This window comes from Empidonax traillii, unplaced genomic scaffold (assembly GCF_003031625.1).
Source record: "Empidonax traillii isolate 1590-97213 ecotype Southwest subspecies unplaced genomic scaffold, ASM303162v1 scaffold296:size1881848, whole genome shotgun sequence".
Lineage (NCBI taxonomy): Eukaryota > Metazoa > Chordata > Aves > Passeriformes > Tyrannidae > Empidonax > Empidonax traillii.
The window spans coordinates 44,676-69,262 of record NW_020955489.1 but is presented as its reverse complement, the minus strand read 5'-3'; the positions used below and the strand labels follow the sequence as shown (position 1 = coordinate 69,262).

General features: G+C 39.3%; 1 protein-coding gene across 2 annotated transcripts in view; it reads left to right on the top strand.

Annotated features, from left to right (window-relative positions):
- LPGAT1 (lysophosphatidylglycerol acyltransferase 1) overlaps window positions 1–24,587 on the top strand; it is a 67,743-nt gene that overhangs the window by 1,113 nt on the left and 42,043 nt on the right. Inside the window, exon 2 of one of the 2 annotated variants that reach the window (XM_027890725.1) lies at window positions 652–877. The exons of the other annotated variant lie outside the window; for it this stretch is intronic. Within the exon in view, the coding sequence (XP_027746526.1) occupies window positions 850–877 (28 nt within the window). The 5' untranslated portion in view covers window positions 652–849. The remainder of the gene's footprint in view (window positions 1–651; window positions 878–24,587) is intronic. 2 annotated transcript variants of the gene reach the window in all.

The following is a 24,587-nucleotide window of genomic DNA, read 5'->3' as shown; positions in this document are numbered from 1 at the left end:
TTCCTAAGTATCTTGATCACTGTATTTTAGTGTTACATGAAAAAGGTATATCTCTTCAAAAGAGAGTTGATTTGTACTGTGCATGTAGCCAATAGAGCCAAACTTTTCTTTATTAAGTCGGCGCGTCTCTAAGTCGTCTTCCCTTAGAACTATCGGGACACAAGGCTAAGAAGTGTTCAGAACAAAGTGTTAAGAACAAAGTTCATGTCGGAAGAGTAGGTCTTCTATTCTTTGCAACAGCCACTGTCTTTTCTGCTGCTTCAGAATGGAAGGAAACAGAAGGAACCTCTTTCATCTGAGTAGTGATACACAGTATTTCTCAACTGTATGACTCTTCATTTACTGTTAGCAGAGCTTATTACAGTATCTGTAGTGTTTTTCCCCTCTGCATGCTTGGTTTGCGGTTATTATTAAACTTGTTTTTGCTCGTTTAGTATTCATAGGCTCATCAAGGTGATGGACTGAACTGAAATATTAAGGAAAGCTCTAGTCTTGTCCTCAAATGCACCAATTTTCATCCTGGCTGCTGCACTTTGTGCAAGAAAAACAGCCATCAGTTCTTCGTACGTGCTTAGAAAAGGGAGGAAATTAATTGGCTGAGCGCAAAATATGAGCAGCCCTCCTAAAATTCTTTCCCTCTCTTCTGCCCAGGCTGCATCTGCAGGTCTTGTCCATGTAACCAAGGAAAAAAAAAAGGAATGGCAGCACACAGCTCTGGAGTCTGGTCAGACTCCTGAGTAGTCAGAAAGTCAGTGTTGACCCAGACGGAGCGCTCTTTTTGTTAGGCAACAAGAGCTGAAGCCTCTGTGATAATGTGCCTTTTGGTACCCTGTCGTGTGCCTTTCCGAGATGCACAGAGTTTCTGTGGATACTCTAGGTGAGCTTCCAGTTCTTCTTAAAGAGATGGTGGCAGCAGCAGCAAGCTAGATTCTGGTCTGTCGGGCTAGAACTGTCGCAACGTTGCACTGCTTCAAAATTGCCTTGCCTGGTACAGCTCAAGCATATCCAGATACGCTGTTTAAAAACCTTTTTATCTGTTTGTATTTGCTCATTAAAAGAAGTCCACATAGTGTTTGCAGTGGCAGGTATATTTGTAAAAGTCTGCTTTATGCCTTAAAGCACAAATGTCTTCCAGAAGGAAGGATTGACTTTTAAGGTGTTGTGTGTTTTATCAATTGGAAATGGGAAAGTTTAGGGGCATAATGGCAATGTTAAAGGCATACAACTTATGGCCCCGAGGATTCTCTGTGTATATTGAATGTGCTAGTTAAAATTCAAGCCATTGTCCCATGACACTATGGTTGTCAATTTCTGAAAGCAGTTTCCTCAGGGTAGTTCTACTGCTGACTGCAGAACTGTGTGGTTTCTTTTGCCTATTGCTTGGAAAGTGGTCTTAGCATGATCTGCATATCCTAGAGTCTTCCTGAAGCATCTGTTGATTGGCGTTGCTGATGTATCTTGACTATTTGAAATCATTTGTTTTACAGTCTTGAAATGTCTTAGTACATTTGTTTAAACTATCATTTATGGACAGCTACGCAGAAGTGTTTTATGGGATGGTATATGGGTAAGGAGGCCCTTCTTTTTGCTTTTCACTATAAAGCATGGCTTTTGGGGAGGATTTTAAGCAAATGCTTGTCTGCATTTTTAGTTTAAATACGTTTTATTTGACCTGAAGACATTACTGTGTTTTATAAAGAAAGCTACAAAATAGCAAGAACAGCTTTGTCCTTTCTTTAACCTCATCAGTCCTTGCCACCACATGCAGTCCCCTCTTCCTTATATAGTAGGATATAACTAAATCAGAACTGAAATTCTACTTTATTAGAGTTGGTGTCTGAGACTTGCAGTGGTACATCTGAAAGAGACATTGCTCCAGGATTCTTCTGTTTTCAATTCCAAAAACTAAGTCAAACATAGGCTTTGGTATGTTCCAGCTTTGCTAAAGCAAATACAAGATAGTAGGTATGCATGGGTTCATTGAAAAGATTAGAGATTTTTCTTTTGAGTAGCAGAGTAGTTGGTGAGGGTTTTTTGTTTGTTTGTTTGTTCTATGTTAAGAGGGTAACCAGCTAAATAAATTTACTTGTCTTTTAGTTGGAGGGAGTGTTCTGCTTCAACTGTGTTGCAGGTGTGTTTTATTAGTTTATTTACTTCTTCCTTTTACAAGCTTGGGTCATCTGTTTTGTAAGAAGTGACATAAACCATTTGTAATTCGTGACTTAAACTCAGCCTGCAAAGTAGATTCAGGGCAGACTTTTTTTACTCCTATGAGTTTGTATGTAATGTGTAGGAGAGAGCTTGACACCAAATGAAGAAAATATGGTGAGTGCTAGCTTATCCTTCTGGGCTTTGCTGCTGTTGTGTAATTGTTAGTATATTTTATTGAATATAGCTGGAAGAGCTGAGGAACTCTCATGAACTAGGTCTGCCCTTCTCTTCCCCACCCCTGTATAAACCTGTGGTTTTGTGTTAGGATCATAGAGGATTTGTTACAGAAATTACATGATCTGTGTCCATATCGGCAGCTCTAATCTGTACTTTTTGATAAATGTTGATGTTTCTGTTTGCAGATGCACTTGATGTTATGTAAAGAGATAGCATATAACTGGACAAGCAAAATAAAGAAAGGAACGGGAAGAGAAATTGTAAAGGTCGCTCTCCTTTCCCTAATCTTTTTCTTCTTAAGATGCAAGTATGAGAGAGAACTTGAGTATAATTGGTTGCCTTTGATTTTTAAAGGGCAAGTATGATAAATATCTGTGTTGTTCTCTTGAGCTCTGTAGTGCTTCTTATGAAAATGAAAACTGAATGTCTTCTTATGAAGAATGTTCAGACAGTCTAGCAATATTATTTTATTTTTATATGATTTCAGAAAGGCCGCCTTATAACTAAGTCTCTTTTTTAAAGGCTTTTTATATAAGTGTATTGCTCTCCTAGGAGCTATTCAGTTAGGGCACTCAGAATCTGCATATTAGTGTGATTTGAAAGGCACCTTTGAATAATACTTCTAAATATTTTCCTGCATTTGTTGGAAGATGCATTCTAAAAAAAGCAAACTCGAGAGTGCTTGATCCTTTGTTGGCAAGTACCTTTTTTCTCCTGCACTGTAATTTGTCATTTAATATATGAGTACACCAGATAGCACTAAATAGTGCAGCAGATATAATGGAAGGGAGATGGAGCGATATCTGTGATGGTGAATTCCTGATGACCTTTTACTCACCTACAAAACTAGTTTTACAGCAACCGTCTTGTGGATTTGATCTTCTTTGGTCAAGTAACTATTGCAGGCTAAAGTTTAATATCCCTGTATCTAATCAAATCGCCAAAAATAGGACTGCTAGAGAGAAGCTTGCTTTGCCTGATTACACTCAAACTGTTTTGTTGCCTTCTCCTGCTGTCTAAACGCAGGAGTTCGTGTGAGCCTGTGATAGCGTCGTTGCAGTATTGCAATTAGGAGTCTCTAGGACAGCAGAGTAATGGGTTAGCAATGCAGTCCTGATACTCACTGTGCTGATCTTCTGCTTCTCTCTGCTCCACACAGTCCCACTGTAGGGAGCAGTGCTGTGTGCCCAGCCTGTGCCTCTGGCTGGGGACAGGGAGGAGCTGGTGGAGGGCGGGTGTCCTCTGTCTGCAGCAATGTCAGCTCCTCTGCCTGTCAGAGCACCAGGGGAGAGGAGGTTGCATGTGATCGGCGGGGTTCTATGCACCTCCGGGAGGGGTTTTCTTGAGAGCTGTGCTTGGAGTATTTCACACTCCAGCAGTGAGGAGGACACCTTGACCAAACCTTCCGTTTCAGCCTCTTAACAACACACACTGTCTTGCAGTAACGTTGGGCAGGTCGGTGGGTCGTGGATTGGTGAAAGAGTAATACACCTCTGTTACCACACACAAAAAAGTCTTAATGGTATGAGTATGCTTGCTAGTATAATGATGCAGTACTTAATTAAAAGTGAACTAATCTTATGGTATTACTATTCAGTGTCAGCCAGGATGGTGATTTTAAAAGAGGGTCTGTAAGAATTGTCAGGTTTTGTTGAGAGAAGAGAATTTCCCTTTCTTCCTCCTTTGTTATTTTTCCCAAGCAGAGTAAAACTGAGATTTTGATTTTTAGTTTTCCCCCCTCCTCTCCCCTCAAGTGATTTCATTTTTGTTGAATGGTTTGTACGTCTGATTAATATGTGACCACTCTATAATTTTTCAGCAGTCATATTTTTCTTTTTCCTTCTAATTTAAAATCTTATTTTCATTCTGTCAGCCAACAACCTCAACTCCTCTAATCTTCTAAGAATGCAAATATTTTTGTCTTCCAGAACTGTAAAAGATACAGGTGGAGTTGCTGTGACGACACTTCCTCCATGCAGACAGCAATCTCTGTCTGCTCTGCTTCTCATGACAAGTCGGCCCCTCTCCTCGGGCAGGAAGTGCAGCAGAGGCTGGAGGACAGCAGATGAAATAATTTTTTTCCCCAAATAAGGCAGAAGATGTTATTTCAGGAGACCTATCTGTGCCCCTAACCCTGACATTGATTCTGCCCTCCTCAGTTCCTACAGTGTGATTTTTCACTGGCAGTATTTTGGGGTTTGGGTCTGGTCACTATTGTGAGGACTGAGCAGAGAGAGTCCCTGAGGAAACCACTAGTGTTTTTGAGGTCAGTCAGTGTGTGAAATGGAGAAACAAAATTGTTCTTGTTCGTGATTTCTTTGAATGTGCAAAAAATACCTGATGTGACTCTGTACGTTTGGGTAGCCACATACCACACAGAAACTTAGTTCATGCTGTGGGTGTGTGTTGAGTTTTTAGGCAATTTCTGACTTAGACGAAGCTTTCTCTGATGTGTAAGTTATGCTGAGATCAAGCAGGAATCTTTGAATTTATTTTGATGTTTGTAAGAGGAAGTTTATGTGTAACTTGTGAGCTGTCTGGATAAGAAAAGGTCGGAGTTGAAAGAGCTGGGGACATTGGAGCTGTTTCCACCATGGCCTCAGAGCCTTTGCGTAAGAGGAGGTAACGAGTGCAGTGAACTTCGAGTCAACTTCTTTGTGCAAGTGATGTGTCTGTAAAGAGTGCTATGCAGTGACCCTTGTCCTTTTTAGTAACATGTGGAATCACATCAGGAAATTCCCATATCTCCTTTTTGAGACATGAGTTACAGTTAGCATACTTCTTTGTAGTTCATCTAATGTCAGCAATGTGTCAAAAGCAGTAAAGCTTATCTGTCATTTATCATTTAACTGTAAAGGATCATTCCAAAAGATTAGGTGTTGAAATACTCTCTGAATTTTATTTTCAGAATGCTACTGCTTTCTGGCACAAAACTTAACAGTAAGAGCACACACTGTTGTTTTCATTGTTTGTTGCTATTTAAGTCCTTTCTGGATTTTTTTTTTTGGTTGGTGTTTTTTTTTTTTTTGTCCGTTGATTGATTGGTTTGATTTTAGTGTTTGGTTTTTTTGTGTGTTTTGGTTTCTTTTTTTGTTTGGTTTGGGGTTTTGTTTGGGTTTTTTTGTTTGTTTTCTTTTTGGCTTTTAGAGTCTCTGCTCATGTTTCACCTACGCTGGATAATACAAAGGCTATTGCATATACCAATTGTGTCACATCTGCCTAAGGATAGTAAAGATGAAATTACTGATTAATACCTATAGAGAAAGGTGTGATTCTATACTTTTAAGTCCAGGAATGGCTGTGGGATGTTTCTGAATTAGCTTATTTGCAAATAAAAGGACGACTGAGTTTTAGTAATTTTGGGTTCTATTCCTCCTTGTGGCTGAGTGTGCTGTTTTTAGCATGTGTTTTTATCTGTCCTGGTTCTTCTAGGCCTTTGTTTTTAGCACATTTATTCATGCTAGTCGTCTTACTTCTCCCGTTGTTACTGGTTGAGTGCCCGAAAGGATATGACTAAGAATACTTGAGAGGTGTGTACCTTTCCTTGTTCCTCTTCTTGATGGTAGGCTTTTAAGAACTACCTGAAGTAATTCCAGGAAAGCTTTTGTCCAATTCTGCTTGGAGAAGCAAAGTCTTAGAGGGTTAAATTCTTTGTCCACAAATTCTTTGCAGTGTATGAAGAAGGAATTTGTTTTTCACTTCATGGGTGTTATATGTACATTGGAACATATCAGAGGTGATGTCAGAGATGCAATTTCTTGTTCTCATTTAACATAACTGTTCTAAAGCCTGGAAGTCCTAGAGCTTTTCAAGAAAGCTGAAGAAAAAAATTAGAATGTTTAATATGGAGAATACTTATCTTCTCTGACATTTTGTTCTGCAAAATGACTTTTTTTTTAAAAAGAGACTAAAACAGATGGAGAGAATATACCACTTTCCCTTTTTCATTTGGGTGTGTGTGAGGGACAAAGGACCTTAGTTTGTTCTGTGCCAAAAGTTAGTTTGGCAAGGTTTTAAGCTGCTGAAAAATGGAGGAGTTGTGCAACCTTAATTACACAGGGTAGTTAGTAAATCCTTTATGGGATATAATCTTAGTGGTGTAACTTTCCAGTGTGAACTGAGCCAGACTACAGCTCCAAGATATGTAATCTGCTCACGTTTGTTACAGTGGGATATGAACTCTGATGCTTAAGGTGACATGTCAGTGGGTGATTGCGTAGGCATGTAATTGCACTGCTGTTGCAGTCAGCACAGTTGAGATAATGGTCCAGCCACTTGTATTTGCAGTGACTGATAAATAAGGCTAATACCTAAAAATGTTTTGTGACACCATTGGGGAATTCTGCATATGGGGCTGTTCCGGTTTTTTTCCTCTCTCCCCACAAGCATTCAAGCAGAGGGTGCCACTGAAGAAAGCCAGTCCTAGCCTTTCAGACTCATCCTACCACCACTGCTGCAGTTTTATTGGCCAGATATTTAATGGTAGTGTGGTGTTCTGGATCACAGTCCTGATCCACGCTAAAACTACCCACCCCCTTTTTTGCTGGGTTACTTAGAAAACACAGTTCCTAACCCAGTTCACCTTGTGGGTGTGGTGAAAGAAGGTAGGTACAAATGGCAAAGGGAAAGAGGAAGGAAATGCATCTTTTAGTGACAGTACTAACTTTAATGTATTTTTTGAATTACTGCTTATGGTCAAAATTCAAGAGAGCAGTCCTGTGCAGGATAGGGCTTTTGTATATGAATAAAACCCGGGCAGATGGAGCTCGTTAGCCCTGTAAGGCAATCCATCTACGTCCTGAGGACCTCACTGCCACCGTCCAAGCTCGCTTGGCCCCGGCAGATGAACCTCAGGATTAAAGGGTGGGCTCAGTTCCGCGCACACTGTGTCTCACCTAAAAAATCCAATGCGCAGGCTGGAAGGTGTAAAGACCTTCCCCAGTTCTTCATTCACGAAGACTGGCCATTATTATATGTGAATAAAATGTCAGTGGAGTAGACTTCTTCATCTTTTCTTAGTATTTAGTTAACTAGTTAATGTTTATACTGGAAAAGAGCCTTCTGCCAAGTTGCGTTAGAGAAAAAAAGCTCAGCTTAGTATGTATTAGTATATACTGATACAGAATGAAGTTTAGGGTGAGAACAAAGGACCATGATAAACTGAAGACTAGTTGACAAAGGAATAAGAATACCAGTTCATTTGATGAAAGCTTAGCAGTGGGGTTCATGTGAAGTTCTGTATGTATACTATTGGAGTTTATCAGCCACAGAGACAAAGAAGTTCAAAAGTACTTAAGCTGTATGAATAGCCAACAAAATGCAGAAGTTGTTTATTGTTGAACAATAAAAAGTAATAAACATTTAAGTAAAGTAGCAGTTTAGGAAGAGAGGAGTATCATGGTGGAAAGCTTAGGGAAAGTTTTGTCTCAGTGCACTACTATGCCTTCTGTTATAAAGTACGTAAAGATCAGGAGGGAGGATAATACTAAAATATATCAGTGGTTCACCTTCACACTTCATTGGGTTTTGTCTTGGTTTTTCTAAAGCTGTTGAAGAATTAAGAAGGGTCTCTAAGAGGGTCATCAGCTTCATAAGTGCAGGCTGAAATCAAATCGGAACCATTTCATTCACAGCTGGACTTGAAGCAGAACTGCATTGGACAACTCAGTGATTCTGTTTGCTGGTCAGAATGAAGTAGAAGAGATGCAATCTCCTTGCCTCTGTGTAAGGAAGGGGATTTTTAGTGTCCCCATTGGAAGGTAGAAAGTTGGAAGTCTGAGATTTAATAAGACTGCAGTGCCTCGAGTTTTTGTTTGTTTGTTAATTTTTTAAAAATACTTTCATTATGTCATTTTACAGATACTTTACAAGATAATACAAATGGTGTTACTACTTTTGATTCATGCAACATAATCTGAAAACTTCTTGTTTAACTGTTGTAGTTTTAAAAGTTATTGTCCCTGTTTAAAGAGTTTTAATGGTTGATAGCTTAGAGATTCACCTCAGTTATCTGATTTAAGTAATGGAATAGAGGAAAGAGTACTAATTTTATTACTGTTTCTCACTTGTCTAGAACTAAAAATAGAAATGATGTTCTGAAAGCAAGGGCCAGAGCTGCTGCTGTCTGGGAGGACATGGTATGAGTGCTTGTGGATGTGGGTTTTTTTGGTGGCAAAAAGGAGTATTTTGACTGTTTGTGGGTTTTTTAAATTTGTTTGGTTTTCTGCATCCCAAAGTTACAAGCATGTGGAGTTTCTGTGAAAGTCCAGGGTGTCTGTGTTTGCTTGGCAGAACTGGGAGAGAAAAAAACCCCATCAACATTAAGAACACATACTTTTAATTTAAGCATCAGTTGTGTTTGAGTGTGGTGTTTAGGGTGGGCCATTGAACACCATTTTTATGTAATTTTGTGACTTGGGTTATTTTATTACCTGTGTAGATAAATGTGACCATGTTGTAAGTATAATTTCCCAATGGGATTAAGCTGCTTGTTAACAGCTATTCTTTCTCTTGCCTCTCCCACACTTCTGATTTGCTTCCTTGCAAATCTGTCTGCAGTTTGATCAGATGTTCAGATTTCAGGCCCAACGATGTTCTCCTGAGTTTTTTTGAAGTTGACAGCTGAATGGAGAAGAGACCAAAGTTTGCACCTCAGATGAGGGTAGCGCAGGCAGACTCGGACACTGTGTATCTTGTTTGACATCTGCTGCTTGCTCAACCAGTGCATCAGTGATTTAGGGTTGACCATAGTGCCAGCATATCTTGTCTCTCCTGTTAGACAAGAAGTTTTTGGGAAACCAGGCTTCTCTTACTTCTGCTTCTGGAGCAATACATTAGTCTGACAGTGACAGATGGTGCATGAAGCAGCATTCTTTCCCATAAATAATGTTTAGCCCACCTTGCTTATCATAGCCTTTTAGATCCAAAGGGCATATACAGAAAATTGTTTAGTCTTAGTATTGGGAAAAAAGGCTAAGTGATAAAAAGAACTTAAAATATTGAGTTTTTAATACTTTCTACTCTGTATATTAAACTGGAGTTGGTAAGTTAGTAGCTTCCTAAAAGAAGGACTGAAAGGACATCAACCTGACTGAAACTCCATCCTGGTTTTGGTTGGGATACTGTTAATTTCCCTCTTAAAACCATGACAAACTCTCAAGAAAGAGCAGTGATGCTCAGATTACTCTAGGCAGATCAGAGTCAAAATTGTTTATGAATCTGACCCAGGGATATTTAGAAACATGAGGGTCAAGGTGTATTTGAGTATATTTGGGGAGACCTGGGAGAAAGCTATGGTGTGGGTGGTAAATGAGAGCCTGCCAGGAAGTGTTCTGTACCACTGTGTAGCACACTTGAAGGCATTACCTTAGAAATGTGGGCTCTTGAGTTTTGTACCTGAACCTGTTCTGTTTTGATATACTAAATATATCTAGATGGCCTGGCAAATCTTCAACTCTGGTAACTGCCCGTTTCCTTTCCAAATGCATTTTTCTTTCTCATCCATTTTTATTTCCTGTGGTTGTCTCTGGCATAAAATTCAATTGTTGCTCCTGTCAACAGCATTACTTGGAAATAAATATAACCGTAGCCCGTGTATGTACTAATACAGAATGAAGAAGCTATGAAGTTCAGTTTACATCTGTAAAAATGCTTTCAGATGCAGGTACGGTTAATAAAAATGTCTGTTAAACCTCTTGCATGTGGTGGATTATGTGGAAACAAACCTCTTGCATGTAGTGGATTACGTGAAAACAAATTCATCTGAATACAGATGAATATTTTTTTGTATTTGGAACTCTTCTATTTGTATCATCAAACCTAATACTTTGGTCTTATAAACTAGTAACAGAGGAAGGGAATGTGACAACAGCAAAGGCCTTGGCCCAGGTAATTCTGTTGTCTTGATTAACACATCTTGAAACACTCAAGATCATTTGATGCCTACCTCAGGCTGTTGGAGTTTGAGATTTCTACAGGCTGGAGAAGCACTTTTGTTCCTCACCTCTTTCAAAGGGAGAAAATACTGAAACGTACCTCTTTTTTTTTCCTTTATTACTTACATTCTCTGCAGATGTTTTAACAGCCTAGTAAACTTTAGAAGCTAGAATGCAGAGCTGAGTTCATGTAGCCACAAGTGGTGTCACTACATCACTGTAGGAAGGCAAAGGGTTATTTGGGTGGTTGCTGTGGGAAATAACTGCAGAGGGTGGCCTCCTCCCTCCTTTTCCAATCTCATTACCACCCTTTCCTGATACTTTGCAAAAACGATGTGGTAAATCTGTGTCTGATCTCTCGCTGGGTTTACTTTCGGGCAGAGGTTCTTTGAAGAAAGCAGAAGGATTTTGGTTACATAGGTAGAATTTGATGTTTGAACATCAAAAGCTTGACCAAAGCTCTTACTCCATGGGAGTGCTAGACTTCTGTAGCCTGAATAAATAATTTTTTTTTTTTGCCTAGTTTTATTTTTGTCTGAAGAAAAAGTGATTTGTAAGACTTTCGGCAGGAGCTTCAAGATTCAGCCCACTTACAACCATTGATCATAATAAGTTGCATGTAAAGTGGTTACAGTGCCTACTGCTGCCCACAGACTTAAGAGTATTCACATTCGTCATTTAATTGTAAAGTAGAATTTTGAGTCATAATATCTTGTTTCATTTTAGGCACACCGTATATCTGTTTGAAATGGAGAAACCCATTTGCAGAGTCTTCCACAACTCTGTTGTTCAACCCCTTTATGGGTGCTCTCCAGAGAAACTGCTCTGCACTGAAGTACTGTTTTTAATTGAAGTACTCTGAAGTCTGTTCTTGTTCTGTTTTTGGTCCCCAACATTGGTCTGCTGTCATTTTTACCGTTAGTTCCCAGTGTATAGAAAAATTTTTTTATTTGAGCTGTGGATTTTTTTTTTTGAATTTGAGGAGCAAGAACAGAGAGAGGAAGAGAGGCCCCAATTCCTGCCATTGAAGCAGCATGTTTCACAATTGGAGCCTGGGTATTTGATTGAAAGGTGCATTGAATCTTAGTCTGTGGACTGAGGATGAAGGGTAGGTGTTGGAATCATCCATTCAGAATGTTTTAATACATTTGTTCGAATAGAGTCTGACCATTTTACATTAGCAAAAAGTACTACTGAAATTCCCAGTAGTGACTGTCAGCCATAAATCGAGGTTTTTTTTTTTTTTTACAGTTGTCAGCAGGTGTAAGAGGATTATTTGTTTTGTAATAGTAACAGATGCCAGAGAGCTACACTTTTTTTTTTAAATTAGGAACAGTAAACTTTCTGCTGCTGCTTTGAGGTACATCAGCTAGAACAATATAATGAGGAGGCTGGTTTTTTCCTGCTAATTACTTAATTTGTGATAGCCTGAGTGTGCCATTAAGACATCACTTCTGATTTTATGATGATGGATATCTGCTTACTGTCAACCTGAAACCTGGCAACACAGTTAATTCTTAAGAGTCACTGAACTGGTATAGGATAACTTGGGGTAAATTTAATAAGAGGCTTTGTTGTTTTGAATCACTTGTTGTGTCATACCAACAAAAGCAGTAGTTAAGTTCCCAGCTAGAACTTACTGTGGCCTCTTGTTTTAATAATGGGATTTGCATAAACAGAAATATAAAACTAAATATAGGATTTTGCTGTTATATTTATTTGCATCATTAGCTTTTAATTGGTTTTTGATTAAATTATTTAATGAAATTTGTGGTCACTGAACATGATTTTCCCCCCAGCCTTTATAAAATCCATTATTTGAACAAAATTAACATAGTACCTAGAAAGACAATGTTTTCACAGTTCTCGTTCATGTTATAGCTTCCTTGTTTTAAAGGCTGGTAGTTGTAGCACGGATGAGAAGTTTTATAATGTCCTTGAAACCTGATGGTGGAAGCATTTAAAGCTTCTTTTACAAGGTTTGTCCTTCTGTTTTCTTGCATCAGCATTCAGTAATTTTTTTATTCTTTGCAGGCCTTTCATTATTCAGTTTTCCCCTCCACACTGCTACTTGAAAATGTCCAATGAGTTGGTCCTGTTTGGTGGTGTAGGGCAGTGCTGTCCTGCTGGAACTGGAGAGTGGTGCAGAGGTGTGTGGGTGGAGAAGAGAGTAATGCTGCTGCTTGTGATTAGTAGTCAGTTTTATTGCTCGAGGATAATTGATTTTTAAATTACACTACATCTGCAATCTTGGTGTTCTTATGATCATTCAGGTGCTCAGTCACTCTGTTTTTTCTGTCCAGACTTGACTAAGTTGAAGAGGTTTAGGTGTTCAGTGTCCTTCAGGTGGAGACAAGCTCTAAGTCAGTTCTGAGGCCACTGTAGGGAGGCAACAAATAACTGCACAGAATGGCCTTTTGCCTTTCTCATATTGGCTATTTAACTGAGATAATCTGAAAGTAAAGGGTTTTCCAAATACATCCGGCACTACTTTTATGTGTTGATTATTTGTACGGTACCATGAGCTGGGCTGAAAAACATCAGCTGTAAACCAAGACATTGTCAACAGCATATTGTAGTAACTTAGGCAGGAGCTGAGGAATGTTATAAGGTAACTGCAAGGTGTCTGAACTTTCTTTAGATAAACAGAAGATAATGATCAGATCTGGGAAACAGGGGTGGTCTTACCACATTTAGAATCCTAATGTCCAGTAGTAATAGTATTGTTGGTTTTCTTGGCTTGAACTTTCAGCCAGTGATTAAAGTCATGAAGTTTGCTTCTGTTAGGAGGAAAAATAGATGAAGGTCTGGTTAGGTTGGTTTTTTAAATCACTATGACTTATTTAAGGGGTATATGAAAAGTCGTGTTTTCCTAAACCCACTTGGATTTGAACACTTGGAGAAGAGTTTCCTTGCTCAGTAGTGTAATTATTTTTTTTGTAACCTAGCATATCTTTTGAAAAGCAGAGCCTTAGTTCTCAACTGTAGTCAGTCTGGCAGCTTTTCTTGGTATGCACCCTTATGACTGTAACCCTTGCCTGTGCCCTGTCCTGGTGGTGCAGTTCTAGAGCTGAGTAGCTGAATGCTTGGGGGCTGATCAGGCCTTTTCACCTCACCATGCTGTTTATTTCGGGTTTGTATGTAGGGAGAGATGAATGCAAAGTCTCACTTGGAGTTTTAGGCAAGTTCCACATCTTGTTTAAAGAAAAAGTTGTATTTCCTCACTTCCAGTCCTATTACAGTTTTATGGTTATTGTATTTGATAACCCTCAAGGCACCTCAGAGAATTAATTGAGGACCAGAAAACCCTTGATTAGTTACCTCTCTAGCTACTATGTAACTGTACTAGAATAGTGTGTTTTATCAGTGTCCTGTGAGAAATTGCTCTCCCTCTTTGGGCAATCCAGTGCTGATTTTCTGCGTTCTGTATGTGTTTTACCTCGAAGAGCCTCTTGGGTAGTGCTCTGAAAAGTTTGTGGTCCCAAATTATGCAGTAGCTTAAGACTCGCAGTTAAAAATGTAAATGAAACTTCCAAATAGTGTTGTTTCATTGCTGGCCAGCCTCTCCAGGCCCTTATAGAGAACGTAGTAACTAATTTAGGCTGAGTTCTTCTGCTGTCCCCGGAAAGTCTTGATATGGCATGGCCTTGGGATATTAGTTGGAAGATGGCTGCATATGTCATGTTATTTCTGCAGCTATGTTTTTGGGGAAAAACATCTGAAAATCTTCAAGCTGTCCTGGTTTTCTTGAAATTATATGGGAAGCTTGCAATCTGCAGATCTTAAAAGGAGAGGAAATGGCCATCTCTTCCTGGACAAGTTCATTGCTATATACCAAGTTACTTGCTCTTTAAAGCCCTACTGTCAACTGGGCTGACTTGGGAATCTAGATCAAGTGAGAGCAGATTTTTCTGTATGGCTAAAACTGTGGCTTTCCAAATACTTCACCTTTATTTTTTTTTTCCCCTGAAGAGTAAACCAGCAATTTTTGGAGAACTTTGTTGTGATAGAGCTTGCTCCATCTTGAATAACAATTAAAATTCTGTGCAGTCTTTATCAGGAGTTGATTTTGGGCAGCTCAACAGCTATCAGTGCATAGACTTAAATTTTTGTAATAAATTCCTTTAAGTCTTATGTATTGGTACCCAGAAGCTACAAGGACTCAAATCTGTCCACTTGAAAGGCAAAAAGCTAGTGTGAATTGCATCCCCTTATTTACCTATCTGTGATAATAGATGATTCTTTTATTTATTTCTTTATAGCTGTTGGACTCTGGTCATGTCTTATTTTCTTGAAACAGCAGTACAGATTTTCCCCAGTTATTTATTTAAAGGCTTCCTTCTGCCTTGTGGATGCATTTTTTTTCAGTGAGTTTTGTTTGTCCAGTGTCCCCATTATTCATATTGTTCTGGACTACGTAGTAGAGACTCTATTTCTCTCGTATAAAGAAGAAAGTTTGATTTCTAACAGAATCCTGTGGTGTTGCAGTGTGCATCTCTGCATAAGCAGCTGAAAAACTGAATGGAAACTGTGGGAATGCTGCATTCCTGTACGCTGACTGGCTGATTGTTAGTTTTGGCCAGTTTGCACCAGGCAAACCAGTTTACATCAGGATTCTCAGAGTTAACAGCTGAGGCTTTGAAAGAGATAGTTCTCTGTCTGGAGGAAACAGGCCTGTGATTTCACAAGCCATTTGCTCTGCACAGACCGTTACCCTAATGGGATTTTTCACACAGTTGGTTTGGATATACTGTTTTTTGGTGTTGATTACACAATCTGAAAAGTACCCCTTTACTTAGAGCCACAAACCTGGGTGTATTCTCTGGGCATTGCCTCTCCTGGAACCTGACTAAGAAGATCTGCTTTTGTCCTGTACCTGTTAGATTTTTAAGGCTCTATGATGTGGTAAAGTTGCTTTCTGAGCCACCTTAACAGTTCTGGGAGGTGAAGTACCTTATGAATGACTCTTTTTTGGCATCGAGGGGAATTTCACATCTGGAAAGACAGGCAACAGGATCAAATTAGTAATGCATACCATTGCCAGTGACTCAAAAGGAAACTGTAGTAATATGTATTGTATTGTAGTTTTTGATATTGCCTCTGGGTAGTTTCTGCTGTCTAGTCAGTTGATTCTGCAAAGACAGCTCAGGTTATTGCTGCAATGTAGTACTTTAACTGTGACGGATGGAGGGTGTGCTTTTAGACTGCTTTCTTAGGGAGAAAATATTTTCTTTAATTTGCTTTCCCCAAACAAATCCAAAGCCCACTAAAAATCAGACAGCTGTCACCCTGTCCCTGCCTAAATAGTGGCTCTGCAGTCTCTGGGACACATGGCAATGAAATTTTTATAACGAGGATATTTATCTTTCCCTTATGTACTTAGGCTTAGAAAGAAAAGGAGAAGAGTGGAGGGTTGCACATTTTTAAGTGCTCTAAACATATTCTTTAAATGAACAGCAACTTTGTTTCAAAAAGAAATTCATAGCAATTTCAAAGGTAACCTGAGTGCCTCATACTGGTTATGCTTTGCTTGTTGGGCAAACCAGACTCGCCCAGCAGGTCTTCCAGCATAGCAACCCACAGTTCTATAAGGATTCATCCTACTCCAGCTGATGCCTGCTGCCCCATCCTGCTGTCTTCTGATAGCTCTGATTGTGCTGGCTTGCCCCTTGGTGGTTTTTTTTTGCCAGCACAGATGGTCACATGATGTTGCAGTGACTCTTCTGGTTCTCAAGTATAAGAGCAACTTAGGTAAATATTTTAGATAAATAGATAGTAGGGGAAATAATTGAGGCCTTCACATTTCACATGTTGTGGGTTTGTATTTTTTTTTGTTTGGTTGGTTTTTTGTTTGTTTGTTTGGTTTGTTGATTGGTTGTTATAATTCTAGGCTTTAAGTTTTATGTTTAGGTAGATATCAGTAGCTGTGCCTGCATGTTAAATAGTAATTTGAATGTCTTGGTGTTTGAGTAACTAAAAGTAGCTGTTTACTCACATCATGTGTGACATGCAGACAAAACAGTTTCAATAGAAGAATTTAGTTTGCCTCGATATTTGATAATATAGCTGAAGATACAGATAAAGGCATAAATTAAGATATTCATATCTTCAGATGAAGATATCAAGACTAGCAGTGAACACAATGGCTTATTCTGGCAAAAATATGTTGTTGCCTCAAGTTTCTGGTGTTGGTTGCAGGTCCTGTTTTTGTGCCTGAGTTTGATGATCCCAGATGAATCATACGCTCCTTCTTTCATATTAAGGTTTGAACTATCCTTCAGATCTATGTCTTTGCTGCAGTTATGCAGCAGAAAACCAGAAAAACCCTGCCAGTTTATGTTTGCAACACGTGCTTTGTGATTTTAAAGGCTATTCCTTTTCGTGCTGCAGGATGAAATTGTAGGTTTTGTTGCAGTTGAACATATCCACTAAGAAAGAGTGCTGTTAACACTGTGCTTTTCCTCCTGGTATCAGGCTGTCAGAATTGTTTAGGTTGGAAGGGACTTCTGAGGATCATATAGTTGAATCCCGTGCTCAAAGCAAGGTCAGTTAGAGCAGATTGCCCAGTTTCATGTCCTGTCAGGGTTTGAAGAGCTCCAAGGATGGACACTTCACAACCTGGAAAAATGTTAAGTAAAAATATTGGGGTTTTTCTTTTTCCTTTTCATAGAATCATAGAATAGACTGGGTTGGAAAAGACCTCCAAGATCATCAAGTCCAACCTCTGATCCAACTCCAATTACTATATCATGGCACTAAGGGCCATATCCAATCTCTTTTTAAAAACCTCCAGGGATGGTGGTGTTGAAGTGGGATATCTTGTATTTTTATTTGCCCCTATTACCTCTCAAACTGTCAGTGGATACTACAGGGGAGAGTGTGGCTAAGTCGTCTTTACTGCTCTCTCTGCACCCCCATCAGGTACTGATACATGGGTACAATTCTTGTCCTGGAGCCTTTTCTTCTCTGGGCTGAAGAGTCCCAGCTCCCTCAGTCTCTGCTTGTATGAAAGATGCTCTGGTCCCTTACGCATTTCAGTGGCCCTTTGTTGGACTGTCGTGGTTTAATCCCAACCAGCAACCAAATACAACACAGCTGCTTGGTCACTGCCCCATCAGTGGGATCAGGGAGCAAGTCAAAAGTTTAAGAGCTGGAAAACTCATCTGTGTAGATAAAGGCAGTTTAAGAGGGAACGCAAGAGCTGCACACGTAAGCAAAGGAAAACAAGGAGGTCTTTCACCCCTTCCCCTGTGCAGGCAGGTATTCAGCCATCCCCAGGAAAGCAGAGCTCCATCATGGTTAGTGGTTACTGGGGAAGACAAACAGCATCACTCCGAACATCTCCTTTCTTCCTTCTTCCTTTATATACTGAGCATGAAGTCATACGGTACTTTCTGATTTGAATCCCAGAGGGAATGAGTTCTCCAGCTCATGTAACAGATGCAAATTTCTTGTGAGATACCAGTAGTTTTTAAAGGAAAAATTAAGACAAAAGTGCCATAGCACTTTTACTGAATTGTTCTTGTATGTTGGTGTTTGCTGAGTCAGACCCTGTTTGTCAGCTCTGTTCCTGCTTGCTTAGTTGCGCAGCAGTAGTGATGGGGCAGATGAGTATGAGTCAAGTACTGTAGTAACCTGCTGGGTTCAAGTTATTAAAAATACAGAAACTCAGCCAACTGTTATTTGCTTGAAAGGGTGATAAGGGTAACAATAATAGCAAGCTTTGTATTTGTAGCATTTTTTCATTACCCTGCTGCACTGGTATGTTTTTTTTGCTGGAGAAAATGAACTCCTTCCTGCTCTTACTGCTCCTCTGTAGTACTTAACCTTTTACAAAGAAACATACTTGAAAGGTTGCAGTGGCATTGTATTCCAGAATTCCTGTTTTCAAAGTAACTTTTCTTTTTAATTCTAGAAAAGCCAGTCTGTTTTTCATAAAGCAGTCATACAGACAGAATTTTCTTTGAGCTTAGAATATGTTTTACATTGTAACCATAGTTAAATAATTGCAGTTTCAGTGTACAGTAAACTGAAAAGGACTTCTGAGATATCAACTTGTGCAAATTTGATGTTGGACTACCCTCTTGTTAAGAGTAAGCATCAGTGTTACAGGTGAAATCCTGAGAATTTGATTCTTGTGTTTTAAAACAGTGGAAAAGTATTATGTGGATTTAGTATATAAAGTCACATGCTTGAGTGGTGAGAATCCTTCTTCACTTGTAAAAATTATTCTTGTAGATAAAGAGGCTGAAGTGCAGGACCCACAGCCTTGTCTGACAAGAAGGGTCTACTTAGGCAAATGCTGACCTCTTTGTGTTGAGAGATTGACTCTGGTGTTTCCATCATTGCCTCTGACCTTGGGGTTGAATCACGAAGTGCAGACTGGTAACAAAAAAATTGTATGTCTTGGTTCTTCTCCTTAAAGCTTTCAAATCCATGCAGTCTGTTTGAGGACCAATAAAACATGTGTGGACCAAAACTCCATGGGATATTTTTTTCATGCAAATGGTCTTGTGGCTCTGTGATCGTTGTTTCTTTTCATGTAAAATTGTGCAGTCTTAGTAAGCTGCAAATCTTGTCTTTGGTCTGTGTAACAACTTAGCTGAGATCCTTCTGTTTGGAGTTTCTTTGATATTTGTTTTACAAAAATGTTTCTTTGCTTCTGTCATTTATGACATTACAGGTTTTTGGTCATCCCTGGTGTTCAAAAGCTTTTAACTGGGAACAGGCAGAAATTCATCCTTAGCATACGTACCTTCTTTTGTTTATCGCCATCTTAAATACAGTCCCGTAAACTTTGTCTTTCTTTGATGTTGAAAATAAACATTTTTGAACACAGATTGACATTGTTTCTTTCCCCACTGTAACTAGGATAGTCCAAAACGGTACAGGATGTCAGTTTTACATATAAGCTGAAGTGATAGCGGTTAACCTGAAGTATATTTACTACTGGCTCACATTCTTCTGTCTTTTTAGGATCTTGGTGACAGTGTGCTTCTAACTAGGTGATTTTTGTGTGCATACTTTAAAACCGAGTGTCCCTGGTGGTGCAGTGGCTAAACCACAGCGTTGTCAATGCTGAGATCTGGGTTCGATTCCCGGTTAGGACACTCCCCGGGCAGATGGAGCTCGTTAGCCCTGTAAGGCAATCCATCTACGTCCTGAGGACCTCGCTGCCACCGTCCAAGCGTGCTTGGCCCGGCAGATGAACCTCAGGATTAAAGGGTGGGCTCAGTTCCGCACACACTGTGTCTCACCTAAAAAATCCAATGCGCAGGCTGGAAGGTGTAAAGACCTTCCCCGGTTCTTCGTTCGCGAAGAGACTGGCCATATATACTTTAAAACCTGTCAGTATCAGTTTTAACTTTCAGGCCTGACTGTCTGATTTGCAGTATCCCTTAATAATATTTGCTTTTTGTTAAAAACCCCAAAACACAACAAACAAACAAAACCCAAAACCCTCCACAAAACAAACAAACAAAACTAACAAAAACAACAACAACCAATTGCAAGACTGCCCTACTGTTTTGCTTCTCCTTCTTCTAGGCTTCAAACAAACTAATTTTTTTTTTTTCTGGCCATTATAAGCTCCGCAGCATGTGAGGTATTAGAGCATTAGGATATTAGTTCATGAATGCATTGATGTTCCCCTGGGTAGTTAATGTATTTTATCTGTCATTGGGGAGGAATGTGCTGCACAGCCTGCTCCTTCTGCGAGTGGTCTGACTCATGAGCGTGAGGTACTTCAAAAGGATTTCAGCACTCCATCTCCTCTCCTTCTTCAGTCTTGCAGTTGCTTTTCTAAGAATAGAAGCAGCAAAACAGACAGCGGAGTTCCTTCTCAGCTGCTACAGTTTGTGACCAGTATAGTCATGAAAGCTGACATCAGTCACAATCTTCATGTCTCACAGTTCCCATTTACCTGTGTGGCTAAGAACACTGTCTTGTACTACTTCTCGGAACTATTCCTTAAATATCTGCTGTGATCGTAGCTTGTGTATTCTGACAGATTCTGTTAATTTTAAGAGTTTTCTTAGCATATAAACCGTTTGCCCAACGTAATTGCCAAGAGCTGAAGCTCTTGAAATGCTTTTGCCAGTAGTGAGGGTGGTGGAAGAAGTTTGCTTCCCTGAAGGTGAGCTTAGGTTTTGCTGATTATTGATTCTCATTCATATATGGGTAAAAGGAGCCCTCTTTTCAGCCACAAGCATCATCTCTTGTGCCAGTGAATTATGAGACTCAAGTAAACTGTACCCATGAGGTTTTGAATGTGCACTCCAGGAAAATTAAGTCAGTCTTCAAAAGCAGTCATTACTAGAGCCTATTTCCAAAAGGAACTGCTGTACTCTAGGAAGAACGGGATTCTTGGGTTGGTTAGAAAGGTGACAGAGCTTGGGCATTTCTGTTGTAATTGTTTCCTGTTTTTAACACCTCTAACTGTTGGTTAATTGAATTAAGAGTGTGGGCTAACTTAAGGAACAAATACTGTGATTGCTAAAATCCTCTTCTGCGCAAAGCAGGTCTGACTGTAAACTGCAGAAAGAGAGGGTGAAAACTAAGAAAAATAGAATTGAAAGCAAAAGGAAATAGTGTTGTTTCCTACAATGAAGTGTAGAGGTGTGCAAAATGGTTTGCTGCAGAAAAATGAAGATGGTGACTGGGACATCTTAAACCCAGCCTTGGTTTATTAACATTATTATGTATTAATATTTTTTATGTACTGTAGGAACAATCTCCCTTTATTTACAGGCTTCCCCAGCTGCTGCTTCTACCCTGACTTTTCTATTGTAAGTGTTTTTCATGATGGAAATAAAAGGATAAAATTTTCAGTGCAGGTCAGTTTATCATCATAAAAGTCTGAATCAAGTTATCTGTAAAAGATGCTCTTTTTGATATCAAAATCTTGTTTGAAGCAACATGTTTATTATTGATATAATAACCTAAAGATATTTAAATTACAATAGCATTGAAGTGGACAGTACTTTTGTGAGGAAGGGCACATTCCTTAATAGCGGAAGGATAGCACGTTAAGTGAAGCTGTGTTTAATGAGATATGATATTGTATGTATGTTCTTCCTTTCCTTTTCTGCGCTGTGCTTTTATTCATCATCTGTCCTGTATGTACTTAGAGACAAGATATGAAGTTTTCCTTGCCAGTATGAATTTTGGAAGGAATGGTTGGGATAGGAAAAGCTATTTTTCTCTTTTCAGTAGTACGTATCTGATTTTATACAGGTGTTTTTAAATACCTTCTAGATTACATGCTTAAGAAATGTAAAAAAACCTGTAAAATGTAAATGTATGCAATTTTGCTTAGTCTGTTGTTTGTTTTCTTTTTTTTTTTTTTTTTTTTTTTTTTTTTTTTTTTTTTTTTTTTCTGTAGGCAACCAATTTCCCGAGATTTAACCTTTTTATTTAAGGGGAAAAAACACCTTCAGCATGTCTTTGTCATTTTATTTTTTCTTATTATTTGTTTTAATGCAGTGTAGTCATCATACTAAGTAGTATTTAACCTCTGGCATCACTTCTGGGATTTCTTACTGCCAACTATCAAAGAGTCCCATCTATAAAGGAGAGACAAATGAGTGTAACAACCGTACATAGCTGTGGTAGCTAAAACGTGCTTTGACGAGTCATTTGTGAATAACAGGAAAGCAGGATTGCAACTTGCCAGACATAAATGATTGAGTAAGAGGAGGAGTGTTTAAAACATAGAAACCTGGTTGTCATGGATTGCAGTCACTATTAAATACCTAATAATAACATTCCTTCTGTTAGAAAGCGGGCTAGCTTTTGAGGAAGCAAAGGAGGCTCTCAGTAACGCTCTTTATTTGTAGTACTGTTCAGTTCCAAGTGCTGCCAATCTGCAGCTTCTTGTAACAAGCTTTCATGAAGTCTTGCATCATGGATGCAAGTAGTTACAGGTGATCAGAAGGAAAAATAAACTAAGGATATGTTTAAAAATGCAGGGTCCTGCAGCTGGGGAGGAATAATCGCTTACACCAGCACAGGCTGGGGGCTGACCTGCTGGAAAGCAGCTTTGGGGAGAAGGACCTGGGAGTCCAGGTGGACAAGGAGCTGTCCCTGAGCCAGCAGTGTGTCCTTGTGGCCAAGAAGGGCAATGGTGTCCTGGGATGCATTAGGAAGAGCATTTCCAGCAGCTCAAGAGAGGTGATCCTTTCCCTCAGGCCTGTGAGGCACATCTGGAGTGGTGTGTCCAGCTCTGGGCTCCTCAGTTACAAGAGGGACATGGAGTTCCTGGAGCTGGTTCAGTGGAGAGCAACAAAAGATGATGAGGGTACTGGAGCATCTCTCTGATGAGGAAAGGATGAGAGAGACAACTGAGAGGGGACTTCATCCGTCTATTCAAGTATCTGAAGGGAGCATGCCAAGAGGATGGATCCAGGCTCTTCTTGGTGATGCCAAGCAATAGGACTAGAGGCAATGGGCAGAAACTGTTGCACAGGAATTTCCACCTGAATATGAGGAAGAACTTCTTAGCTGTGTGGGTGACCACGCACTGGAACAGATCACCCAGAGAGGTTATGGAGTCTCCCTCACTGGAGATTTTCAGGAATTGTCTGGACACAATCCTGTGCAATGTGCTCTAGAACAGCCCTGCTTGAGTGGGGAGGTTGGACCACATTGACCCCCTGTGGTCCCTTCCATTTTTCCCATTCTGTGAGAAGTTCTAGAGGGAAAGTTCTTAACTTCTCCAGTTTCTAGAGAGAGTTGTGAATATTGTGTTTACTCAAATCTCAATGGCAAATAAAGTGGATATACAAATAAATCATATGTTAACATATTCTGTAACTTTATGGTGATTTACCTAGCCATTTTATGGGTTTGGACTTTTTAATAGTTGTGATTAGAACACCTGAAGACTTTCCCTGACCTTGCCATAAAGTATCAGTCTTTTAAAACTCATCGGACTTTGAAATAATAAATTAGGACTTTGGGTGTTGTGATGCCAAAAAAAAAATGTATGCCAGTTCTTACGGTACAGACTGTAGTGAAACTGTTGACTAGAACAAGAAATTCAGAGCATTTTTTAAGTTTTAAAATGCAGTATGCACAATGAAGTTTTTCAAATCAGTGGCTAGGCAGTTACACAGAACGTTAGACTGCCGTTCTTGCCAGGTATATTCAAAAGTATAAAATAAATCTACTGAATTGTTAGTTAGCTGAGTAGTCATTTGCCCAACGTAGTGACGCACTGCGATTAAAGTTCTTGATTATTTATTCATACCATCGCTTGTATGCACACAGTTACATTAAGAACGTGATTACAAAGTAGCCAAGTGTTCTGAGAACTCTCAATAGCTGCATTTAGATGTCTAATAATTCACTAAAAACATGGAAAAAACTTTTATTGCCTTTATTTTCTTCATTAAGCTCTGCAAGGATTAGCTCATAAAAAGCTAAATCTGCAGCTCATTATATGAAATATTTGCTGGATGTTTTAGCTCTTGGACTTCTTGTTATGAGAGAAGGATAAATATTTCTGTCTTAGGGCTTATGTAATTGCAAGTATACTTGTCTTCATCCTTTCCCAGAGAAGCCCTTTGCCTACAACCCTAAGTCACAAAGGAAGTCTCTCTCACAGCTGAGTCACTTCTGTCTTACCATGATAAACTGATTTCCTGGACTTTCCTTGTTTATGTTATTTTACTATGTTAAACTGCATTTGCAGAAGTCTAACTATTGCCAGGCTGTAGACACAAAACTGGCATCCTTATAAAATGGGCTCTGGCAATAGAAAGAAGCTGTGGAGGAATGTTTGCTGGATTTCAGGCCCCCAAATGACAAATACTTGTCTTTGAAACTTTTTTTTTTTTTTGGTCTTGTTACAGTGGAGCAAAGCAGTGTTGCTGGTTCTGCTGCCATGCAGCTGAGGTTTTGATTTGAATGTTTCCAACTGCAGTGGAAGAATGTAATAGCACAAGTATTTCTTAAAGCAAAAGATTCTCCTTTGGAAAATTTCAGTCTGGTGAGAAAATTGAAGACAAACATTTATTCCTCCTGCTGAATTTAAAGGGACACTGTGAACTTAAAACTCTAGATACTTGAGGGTTTGAGTTTTTTCTTCTTAAAAACATTATAGTAATGGCAGTGGTTTTTCTGCACACTTTTGTGGTTTGCTGTTCTGTTTCCGATCCAGAAATGCTCTGTGAAGGACTTGCACAAAGTGATTCTTTTCTCCTTGATAATCAGGTCAATCAATTGACCATAAAGCGTTATTAAGCACAAGAGACAGCCTGATTG